Source organism: Acipenser ruthenus, chromosome 8 (genome assembly GCF_902713425.1).
Source record: "Acipenser ruthenus chromosome 8, fAciRut3.2 maternal haplotype, whole genome shotgun sequence".
In the NCBI taxonomy this organism is placed as follows: Eukaryota; Metazoa; Chordata; class Actinopteri; order Acipenseriformes; family Acipenseridae; genus Acipenser; species Acipenser ruthenus.
In genome coordinates this window covers 231,171-242,500 of record NC_081196.1, presented here as the reverse complement: position 1 = coordinate 242,500, position 11,330 = coordinate 231,171, and the positions used below count along the sequence as shown (strand labels likewise).

The following is an 11,330-nucleotide window of genomic DNA, read 5'->3' as shown; positions in this document are numbered from 1 at the left end:
TTTAAAACAGAGTGTCTGAAGTCAGATTGTTTACCTTGTGCTTTTGTCTTGCTGTTTACAGATGACAATGAGCAGGAAAGCGAACAGCTGCAGGTTCCTCAGACGCTGGGCTCTAACCTCAGACTCGAGCCGTCCCATCTGAATGAATGCCCCAGAGACTCTGGCTGTTACATCACATCCGAGAGTTCAGATAACGGCAGAGAGGAGCTGGACAGGGAACCCCTCCCGGGGCTGCAGAGAAACCCATTGCAGTGCCCTGATTCTACTCTTCATGATCTATCTGGAGATTAGGGGACGCAGCGCTGCTCCCTCCCTACAGAGAAACCCATTGCAGTGCCCTGATTCTACTCTTCATGATCTATCTGGAGATTAGGGGACGCAGCGCTGCTCCCTCCCTACAGAGAAACCCATTGCAGTGCCCTGATTCTACTCTTCATGATCTATCTGGAGATTAGGGGACGCAGCGCTGCTCCCTCCCTACAGAGAAACCCATTGCAGTGCCCTAATTCTACTCTTCATGATGTATCTGGAGATTAGGGGACGCAGCGCTGCTCCCTCCCTACAGAGAAACCCATTGCAGTGCCCTGATTCTACTCTTCATGATCTATCTGGAGATTAGGGGACGCAGCACTGCTCCCTCCCTGCAGAGAAACCCATTGCAGTGCCCTGATTCTACTCTTCATGATCTATCTGGAGATTAGGGGACGCAGCGCTGCTCCCTACAGAGAAACCCATTGCAGTGCCCTGATTCTACTCTTCATGATCTATCTGGAGATTAGGGGACGCAGCGCTGCTCCCTACAGAGAAACCCATTGCAGTGCCCTGATTCTACTCTTCATGATGTATCTGGAGATTAGGGGACGCAGCGCTGCTCCCTCCCTATAGAGAAACCCATTGCAGTACCCTGATTCTACTCTTCATGATCTATCTGGAGATTAGGGGATGCAGGGCTGCTCCATACAGAGAAACCCATTGCAGTGCCCTGATTCTACTCTTCATGATGTATCTGGAGATTAGGGGACGCAGCACTGCTCCCTCCCTACAGAGAAACCCATTGCAGTGCCCTGATTCTACTCTTCATGATGTATCTGGAGATTAGGGGACGCAGCACTGCTCCCTCCCTACAGAGAAACCCATTGCAGTGCCCTGATTCTACTCTTCATGATCTATCTGGAGATTAGGGGACGCAGCGCTGCTCCCTCCCTACAGAGAAACCCATTGCAGTGCCCTGATTCTACTCTTCATGATCTATCTGGAGATTAGGGGACGCAGCGCTGCTCCCTCCCTACAGAGAAACCCATTGCAGTGCCCTGATTCTACTCTTCATGATGTATCTGGAGATTAGGGGACGCAGCGCTGCTCCCTCCCTACAGAGAAACCCATTGCAGTGCCCTGATTCTACTCTTCATGATCTATCTGGAGATTAGGGGACGCAGCGCTGCTCCCTACAGAGAAACCCATTGCAGTGCCCTGATTCTACTCTTCATGATCTATCTGGAGATTAGGGGATGCAGCGCTGCTCCCTACAGAGAAACCCATTGCAGTGCCCTGATTCTACTCTTCATGATGTATCTGGAGATTAGGGGACGCAGCACTGCTCCCTATGAGGGAAGTAATGCAAAGCAAACTTTTTTGATGGAGCTATCTTTTAGTAGGATCAGATGAATAAGTATACAAAGATACACTGGCTTTGAGACCCGGCAGGTCTCCTCTTCAGGTGAGAAGTGGAAAGCTTTGTATTTTCTACCCATCTTCAGCCGATCCTATTAAAAGGTATCTCTAAACCCTCATTGTTGTAGCTCTTTATTCCAGTACTGATGGGATGCAGGACGGTCGTTTCTGTTGAGACATTGTGGTTTGTCGATTTCAAATTGTAAATACTGTCGATTGCAGTTCTTTTTCTTTTGATCTGTTCATTGAAGACCGTGGATCTCGGTTTCTGTTAGTTTTTTTCTTCAAGGTCGAAGTGCAGTTTTATGAATCCAGGTGCAAAGGTTTTGTTGTTAAAGGTCTTGTAAGTACATTATAACTCTGCATAATTACATTGTAACTCTGCATAATGACACTGGAATGATGTGTAAGTACACATGCATTTACTGTAACTACTATGGAAATACATACATAATGTAAAGTGTTACCCTTTGCATCATGCAAAATCTTACCAATAATATATATATATATTTATAATTGGTAATTAGTCATTCTTGTTAGTGCTGTTGATTGTGTTTTCTTCTTTCTGAAGCAATGTCTCCAGATCTTCACACTTTCAGTAATGTATAATTCTATCTGCATGGGCACGGTTTATGTCAGTATTTGTGTGTGAAGTTGTAGATTCCAGTAACTGCACGTATTTGCATTAAGATAACAGCGTTCAAGCTACATCCTAAGTATGTACTTTGTGTGCTGTGCGTCGTTCTGTTTCTATCATTTGATGTATTCTGGTTTGTTGTTGAAATTAAATAAAATGTTTTTTTTTCTCAAATGAAATGTCAGCAGCAATACATTATTGACATCTTGCTTCTCGCTCTTTACAAACACTCGTGTGCGGATTCCTTCTTTCCTGCAGTGACTAATCATAGCTGCTGCAGCTGCCATTGCAGAAGCACTGAAACACACTGTTAGTGGAGCGTGCTGTAGAGAGGTCTGGCATAGCAATCGATAACATGTGGAAGGTGTTCCACTGTGGGGAGAGTTCAGCAAACTTGGAAAATGTGCTTCATGAGAAATCTCATGCGAAGGAGAGAGACGCTTTTTATTTGGGTGTGGAGGTAAACTTTTATAAGGGTTGTGCTTCCTCATTAATTAAGATGTTAAACGTCATAATTAAACCCTGTATGGTCCTGAATGGCAAAATGCAAGTATGTGTAAACAGGGTGTAATACAAATAGCTGCGACTGGTTTCACAGACCCTGATTAGCACTGATCATGGGTCTGTGAAACCAGCCGTAAGTATGCTAATAAGTGTTTTTAAATGCATCCTCTTTTTTATTTTCATTTATTAGGCTCATGACATTTAAAGGTTAAAATCTCTTTTGACATTAAAACTCTACGATATCAGTTGAATCTGTTTTGGAAAGTTAGATAGCTTTAGTAACAGGTAATGTGGTGTCGAGTACAAAAACCACTTCCTGAGCTGAACATCGTTCAGTGTCGTCGTTGCTAAAAACACTTCTTAAGAGTCCAGTTTGTTTTTCTTAAAGGAAATAAGCCTTGCTATGCCTTGCACAATCTTTCTGAACAATGCCAGCCCGTGGACACATGATTTATAGGGAATAGGCTTTTTGAATTCACATTTCCAGGGTGATGATAAAGTCACTCAGTCAGTGTGTGCTGATGCTGTTCCAACAGACTACAGGCTTCCCTTTTTCATAGCAGAGTGACCCTCACGTGCCCCCCATCCGGTTACATCAAGTGTTATACCATTGCAGTGGTAAAGGCTGAAAGAACTGCATCTCTTCAGTATGGAACAAGGAACAATCAGGGGGGACATGGTCAAAGTCTTTCAGATCTTAAAAGAGCTTGACAAAGCTAACCAGAACCAATACTTTAAGTGCAGCACAGAAACCAGGACCAGAGGACACAGCTCGAAATGAAGTGGAGACAGACTCAGGACAGAGGGAAGGAGACACTTCTTCACACAGAGAGTGGTGAGGGGATGGAATGGGCTGCCTAGTCATGTTGCTGAAGGAGACTCTTCTTCACACAGTGGTGAGGGGATGGAATGGGCTGCCTAGTCATGTTGTTGAAGGAGACTCTTCTTCCCAGTGGTGAGGGGATGGAATGGGTTGCCTAGTCATGTTGTTGAAGGAGACTCTTCTTCCCAGTGGTGAGGGGATGGAATGGGCTGCCTAGTCATGTTGCTGAAGGAGACTCTTCTTCCCAGTGGTGAGGGGATGGAATGGGCTGCCTAGTCATGTTGTTGAGGCAGAATCACTTGGATCCTTTAAGACCCAATCAGTTTCTACGAGCTTAGATGGGTCGAATGGCCTACTCTAGTTCATAAATGTTCTCATAACCAAGGCTTTGAAATACATTTTCTGACATTGTATTTGCATGATCAATCCCTTTTTGAATTGTGATCAAACATTTTTTTCAAACCGTTACGGATTGTAAAATGATGCGTTCATGTCCTGGCCAGATTGCAGCAAGACGATTGGACGGCAATTGGCACACAGCATGGGAAGTGATTCAGTACCAGGAAGCTGTGCAAACTTTTTATAATAAAGAGTAGCACCACAATCTGCATATCCCACATCACAGTATAAATAAACCCAGTGGCAATGCTGCTAGTTCTGGTAAGAGGGCAGATCAGGGGTTATCTGATCATTGGGCAGCACTCCTTTAACTGCCTGATACAAATCACGTGTGCCATTTCATTCATTAAATAACAATAACACTTTTATGTATACATAACAGGAGAAGAACGAAACAGAAGAGACAGCGCTTGTATTACTTTCTGCCGCTCGATACATTGGACATGATGTAAAGCAATGCTGCCGCCTACTGGATGTTCGTAAAAACGACACAACCCAATGACATTTTACTTTGGTATTTTTTTTATACTTCGCTATCTGCTATTACAAACATTTTATTTGTGGCAAGGGCTGTATGCTGTACAGTTAAAACGCACATATTTTAAGGTCTGAATTGACTTAATACTAAAGAACATGTAAACATATAAACTATGCAGATTTGGGACATTTATTTAAAAAATAAACACATTGACAAAAAAAAAAAGGTCGTATAATGTACTTTCCACTGCGTTTACATTTTGGAGCAGAACAAAAATATAGTTTGTCGCGTGTAACCAAAAAGAAACAACTAAACAAATCACATACCTCGTGTTCTAAGTCTGTTAATTATGCGTAGCTATAATTATACCACAGCTAGTGCCACACTGTAACACTTAAAGGCACCGCTACAGAACTCAGCGTGGGGCGCCTGTCTTTGGGCATGTAAATACCTTTAAGAAACGCCCGTCTTATTTAAATCCCCCTGTAATGCACTAGCAGTGATTGCGTCATAATGCCAAACACCTCTGACGAGCCGAGACGTGTAAGCGAGCATGCGTACTCTCGGTACATTCTACTAGCTTCCTGGTTTGCTGTTCTCCAGCCCACCGGCACAGAGGTTCATGGGATTTGTAGTTTATTACTTCTCACGGTTCCTTTTACTAGAACGTTGACGGCCAAACTATAAAACTTCAACTGCCGGCAATCCCTGCGTGAACCGTGTATTTCGTGCCGGTAAAGTACAGTCATCAGTAAGCAGAGAGAGAGAGAGTACGAAACTGGCAGATGATGATCATAGGGTCCTTTTTAAATCAGGTGTTCTCTTTTGTGTTTGAACATGGCTGGGGAAATGTCCATTCTGGGTAAGTGAGATTGATTGATGTATGTTTATTTGTGTTGTATTTACCGTTACATGACACAATGTTGTAACTGAACTGCGTAGTTGTACTAGTGCTGTGTTAACTTAGTTGTACCTCGATGGATTTTTAACACAGACACACACACAGCTGCCTGACCACAGTGCTAACCTACGAGAAAAGCATGAGGAATGATCACATTGGCGTCTGCTTGTTAAGGTCACAGTTTAGTTGTCGTTCATATCATTTATTTTGAGGAGGTTTTGTTTTCATTTCATAGTAGTCGATTTGCGCGTGTTGTAAAAGTTTCGTTAAAATTCTGCCAATATATACATTTAACGTACAGTATATTTTATACAACTTCAGCTGATTTGTGAAATATAATTCGGAGTGACTGGTACCAGTAGAAAATCTACTGGCAGCAGCCGTTTGTTCCTTTTAGGATACCAGTACAGACTGTAAGACACTCCACACAGACCGCTGCCAGCAATGTATCTGCGCTGAACAGAGAAACTGTTTTATTTGCGGTTTCGAGAAAGGGAAGTGGGTAGTTGTATAAATATGTTGTTCTGTGCACCTCGTACCGGCAGCTGTGCAATCCGCTGTCTTAGATAGAGACAGGACCATCCGCTGTAACAGGTCCCTTGAGCAGGTGTTACCGGTCCAGGCCTCCAGCCGGTTCTGAATACACTGCAGTATTAACACTGCGTGCGTTCATTCATGTGCTATAATCGCACTGGAGGTACCGTTTACTGACAAGCACACCGCCAGGCTTCAGTTCCAGTTCACTTGCTGAATGTAAAGCCGAGTCGGGGGGACTCCTAGGGAACAAAAAAAAGTCATTGCATTATTCCCAGTATTCTGTAAACAGATGGTTTAGTTGCCATTAGTAACCATGTTTGAAGTGATACATGTTTCAGTGGATTCCCCTTAAATATGTGTAAATACAACAGCATCATGAAGTGTGTGTGGTTTTGTTCTTTCAGGGTCAGCTATCCTTGCTCTTTTTCTGGCTGGTTATCTGGGACAGCAATACTTACCACCCCCCAAGCCAAAAGTAATTGGTATTGACCTTGGCACTACATTCTGTTCGGTTGGAGTGTTCCACCCGGGACTGGGGGAGGTGGAGGTGATTGGTGATTTGCAGGGACGGAAGAGCATCCCCAGTGTGGTCTCATTCACGGTCTCTGGCATCCATTCTGGGTATGAGGGGCAGGACCTGGCTGACGCCAATCCTCTCAACACCATCTACGATGCCAAGAGATTCATTGGGAAGCTGTTCACCCCCGAGGACTTGGAAAGGGAAAGCACTCCATACCAGTTTCAGGTTAGAGATTTCATCCTCACCCATCAACTACAGGTCTGGAAACAAGACTCCTATTGCATAGCACTTCACCCATTCCAGGGTTTACTGTGAGCTGGATTAGCCACAGTGTGTCGAGGTAACAAACTCAGCCCTGGTCCTGGAGAGCCACAGTCCTGCAGGTAAAGACCTCGTCTTGTTTTAGTGTTGACCAATTAAGAAAATAATTGGTTTAATTAAGTCATTGAGAACGCGGGTGGAACGAGAACCAGAAGACCCTGCGGCACTCCAGGACCACCCCTCTATTAGACCTGTAGTGAAACAAGGAATGGATCAAACTGCTATGCAATGGGAGTCTTCGTTCCGTCCCCAAACTGTCATGCAAACCATCTTTGTATAGAAAGTACAGAATTGGTAACAGGGTTTAAAGATGTCCTGCGATATGTGAAATATGAAAAAAGACGTCAGTGATTGACTTGCTGTTTATGTTTTTACCGGTAGGTTTTGCATCGCAATGGGAGTGCTGAATTTTCCATCTCGACCAATAGAACGTTCACTGTTACTCCGGAGTATATCAGCTCCCGCCTGCTGTTAAACATGAAGAAGATGGCGGAGCGTCACCTCGGGGTCCTGATCAGCAAGGCGGTCATCTCAGTGCCTGCAGATTTTGATGAAAGGCAGAGGAACTACACCGTCCGGGCAGCAAACCTAGCAGGTGAGGTTCCATCTCCATGGACGTCTGAATGGCAGCCACACGTCCATTGCATTGCATTGCATGCGCTGGCAGTGTGCTGTGTGCGATCAGCATGTGCTTCTGTCATTGTCAGGTCTGGAGGTCCTGCGTGTTATCAATGAGCCCACAGCAGCTGCCATGGCGTATGGGCTACACAAGGTAGATGTGCTCAATGTGCTGGTGGTGGACCTAGGAGGGGGGACCCTGGACGTCTCCTTATTAAACAAACAGGGAGGGATGTTTCTCACCAGAGCTATGGCAGGTAGGGGGACACCGTTTTTATTGCACATGTTACTAAGAGCACTGTTTACCCACTCCCCGGATCACTGTGGATTCCACGTTTGAGAAGTTTCGATGCTTCTCTGTGTTAGTTTAGTTTAGGTGGCCCACGCTGCTGTTTGAGAGTGTGTGCTCCCTGCAGCGAGTCACAGAGTGATCCTCACACACTGAAACTACATTCTTTTCAGTTCCCCAGATGTGAACAAGGTCTTTAAAAAACAGAGAATATGACAATGAGTGACTGGGAGAGTAACAGAGAATGCAATGGCTTTTATTAAGATAGCAAAGCACCTCTCTACTTACTCTACCAGTAATACTAAAGAGCTAAATATACGATATAATAAACCACTTACCAGGATATGTACAGCTATGGCCCAAAGTTTTGCATCGCCCTAGAGAATGAACTCATTCTGCTTCATAAAGACAAACGAAACCTGCTGAACAACGTTACATTAACATATTGAATTAAATACCGCATTGTAGTTTTCCATATACTTGGAATGAAAAATGTGACATTTCAAAATTATTATTATTTAATTATTTAACAGATGCTTTTATCCAAAGCGACTTACAGAAATGAAACAAAATATAAAGTATGTAAGTTAGAGGTAATAACATGCAAAACAAACACATCAATATATACAAAATAAATATAAATAAAGGGAAATGCAAAAAGATATATAACAGGAATTTACAAGTCAAGGTTGAATAAGTGGGATTTGAGAAGACGACAGAGAGCAGTACAAGTCTGCACAGTCCTGGATCCATGCAGGGGACTGACATGAAATACTGCACTACTGTTATGGCTTCTGGGAGACTCTTGCCATATCAATTTGTAGTTTCTTTGATGACATGATGTTAAATAAAATGTCTAAATTATGTTCATTATTTTTTTTAAATGTTGTGTCAATCCTACAATTCTAAGTGATGTGAAATCTTTGGTCAGAGCTGTGTAGTGTGTGTTAAAATGAAGCAGCAGAACTGGGTTAGAAATGGGAATATTTGCATGCCCCCACTACAGTAAATGCAAGCTCCAGTGGCAGTCATTTGCAAGGCAAATATAAATAAACTTGTTGATTTTCCTCAGGTAATAATAAGCTGGGAGGACAGGACTTTAACCAGAGGCTGCTGCAGCATGTATTTACCCGCGTCCATGAGCAGTATGGAGCCCTGCCCTCCCACGAAGGAGACATTCACACCTTGAGGCAGGCTGTGGAAGCAGCCAAACTCAACCTGACCTTTGGGCAGACCTCCGTGATCCGAGTGCCCCTCTCCCTGCGGGGCAGCGCGGGCTCCGTTGTTTATGAGGACGTTCTGACCAGGCAGCTCTTTGAGGATCTCAACGCAGACCTGTTCCAGAAGATCCTCACGCCCATCGAGGAGGTGCTGAGGGAAGGCCGGCTGGACAAGTCGGAAGTGGATGAGATCGTTCTGGTTGGGGGTTCCACGAGAATCCCGCGGATTCGGCAGATTATCGCTCAGTATTTTGGGATGGAGCCCAACACGTCCGTGGACCCGGAGCTGGCAGTGGTGACCGGAGTGGCCCTGCAGGCAGGGATCATGGGGGGGTCCTGGCCCTTGCAGGTCAGTGCCATAGAGATTCCCAACAGACACCTGAGGAAGACCAACTTCTTATAATGGTCAAGACACTGGGCACGGGCACGGCAGCCTTACAGGGCAGCTATTAAAGCTTTCTTTACAGGACTGCGGACTGGGTGGCAGGATAGATTTATTTATTTATACTTCAGGGTGTCTGGTTACCCATACCTTTAAAATGTTGATCCCTTCATACCAAAAACAGCCTACTGTAAGCATCATGTTCATCAACACGAGATGTTTCTTGTAAAAGTAAAAGTGTGCCAGTGTGATTGCTGTCTGTGTGGAAACCATCCAGTAAGCCCCAGCATGAAGACATGCCCTTCCTGGAGCTGGCTCTCCCTGTTTACGGGGTTCAGCTTTGCACCCTTGTATTATAGCAGCGCACACACCCTTTACTGTATATGGGTTAGGGTTTGGATTCCATGAAAGTCTGTGAAGCTTTTAACCTCTATGCCTCCCCGGAACACCATGTGATCGATGACGTCATAGATCTAGGAGTGTCCTCATTGGTGTAATTCTTATACTATGTTTTTAATACTCTTTGAGTCTGCAGACACATGCTTGTGTTTGAAGTACAGTCCTGGAGGATGTGTTCTCTTCTAAACTTTTATTTCTAGAATGGATAAAAGGACCAAAGCAAAATGAAAGGTTCTTCTTTTTTGGCATGAAGGGGGCGAGATACAGACAGGACTGTTCTGAGTTACTTGAATGTTAAAATATTGAAAGAGTCAGAGCTCACATCAACAGCCTGGGTATATTCATTTGCTGCTTAGATCTGGTAAAGTCTCTAAATCTGCAGCTGTCTCTTCTTCGTGCAGTTTCATTGTGACAAAGCATACAAAGTGACCTGTTCTGTACATGATGCTTGCTGTGTAAAAAAATATCCAGAGAAGGAGAAGATTGGCATTATAAATGCTGCATTCCGACTCGTGTGGAGTCCATTCGAAGTGTTGTTGAAAATGCTGATTTTTCCAAGCGACTTTTTTACAGTTGAGTTGCTGTTTCCATGGATCATTTCCATGGTAATGTTCTTGAATGATTGTTTCCAGTTATGATGGGAAATCCTTTTTTGTGTTCTGACGAGGGGGGCGCAGTAACATCTCATCTCATTGGGAATGTGTTCTGAGGAGGGGGGTGCAGTCACATCTCATTGGGAATGTGTTCTGACGAGGGGGGCGCAGTAACATCTCATTGGGAATGTGTTCTGACGAGGGGGGCGCAGTAACATCTCATTGGGAATGTGTTCTGACGAGGGGGGCGCAGTAACATCTCATCTCATTGGGAATGTGTTCTGAGGAGGGGTGCATTAACATCTCCTCACAGGGTGAGGGAAAGAAACTGTCAGATATGTAATATAATATAAAGATAATATTTCATTCCTTTCTCTCTCTTTGTGAAGTCTCTGCCTTATCAGTGAGTGTTTGGTGTTTGAATCACTGTTTTGACACTGTATCCCATACTGTACAGCTATGGACAAGAGTTTAGCATCATCCTATAGACTGAACTCACTGTGCTTCATCAAGTCGAATGAACCCTGCTGAACAATGTTACGTTAACATGTTGAATTACACACCGCTTTGTAGTACTTGACATGATACTTCATGAAAAACTGACAAATAAAAGATGGGACACTTCCAGATCTAACATGAAATACTGTAACTGTTATGGCTTCCAGTAGTTTATTTGATTAGATGAGATTTAACAAAATACCTAAATTATGTTTTTATATATATATTTAATATTATCTCAATCCTAAACTTCTTGATGCATCAGAACTCTTGACCTGAGCTATAGCTGACTATTGCATACAGCAGGAACATTGCTATATTATCTCTCTATTTTTTTGAGGGGGGGGGGTGGGTATCATTTTTGAAAAGCACACAGGTACTGTACTAATATAGTGTGCCGTGTTGTTTGTTATAAATGTGCTCTTCACACTCATCAGTCCTGTTTATGTATTGAATGTGTGACACAGGCCTTGGCAAGGTGGATCTTCGCAGGATTAACAGAAATGATCCTGCCTGCGCAGGTCCAGCATCACTGACAGG

General features: G+C 43.9%; 2 protein-coding genes across 3 annotated transcripts in view; both read left to right on the top strand.

The window, feature by feature from the left end:
- Positions 1–2,677, top strand: part of LOC117405123 (SAM domain-containing protein SAMSN-1-like) — a 41,525-nt gene extending 38,848 nt beyond the window's left edge. Inside the window, exon 16 of one of the 2 annotated variants that reach the window (XM_059027916.1) lies at positions 62–2,677. In XM_059027916.1, coding sequence (XP_058883899.1) covers positions 62–291 — 230 coding nt within the window. In that variant the 3' untranslated portion in view covers positions 292–2,677. The remainder of the gene's footprint in view (positions 1–61) is intronic. The other variant, XM_059027917.1, reaches the window with a different exon arrangement.
- A 2,526-nt stretch (positions 2,678–5,203) lies between these two features.
- LOC117972640 (heat shock 70 kDa protein 13-like) lies at positions 5,204–10,941 on the top strand. Its single transcript, XM_034922397.2, has 5 exons — positions 5,204–5,374; positions 6,355–6,695; positions 7,173–7,386; positions 7,499–7,666; positions 8,771–10,941. Exons 1-5 carry the CDS (start codon positions 5,350–5,352, stop codon positions 9,319–9,321), a joined length of 1,299 nt encoding a protein of 432 aa, XP_034778288.2. The 5' UTR covers positions 5,204–5,349; the 3' UTR covers positions 9,322–10,941.
- Positions 10,942–11,330: the final 389 nt, after the last annotated feature.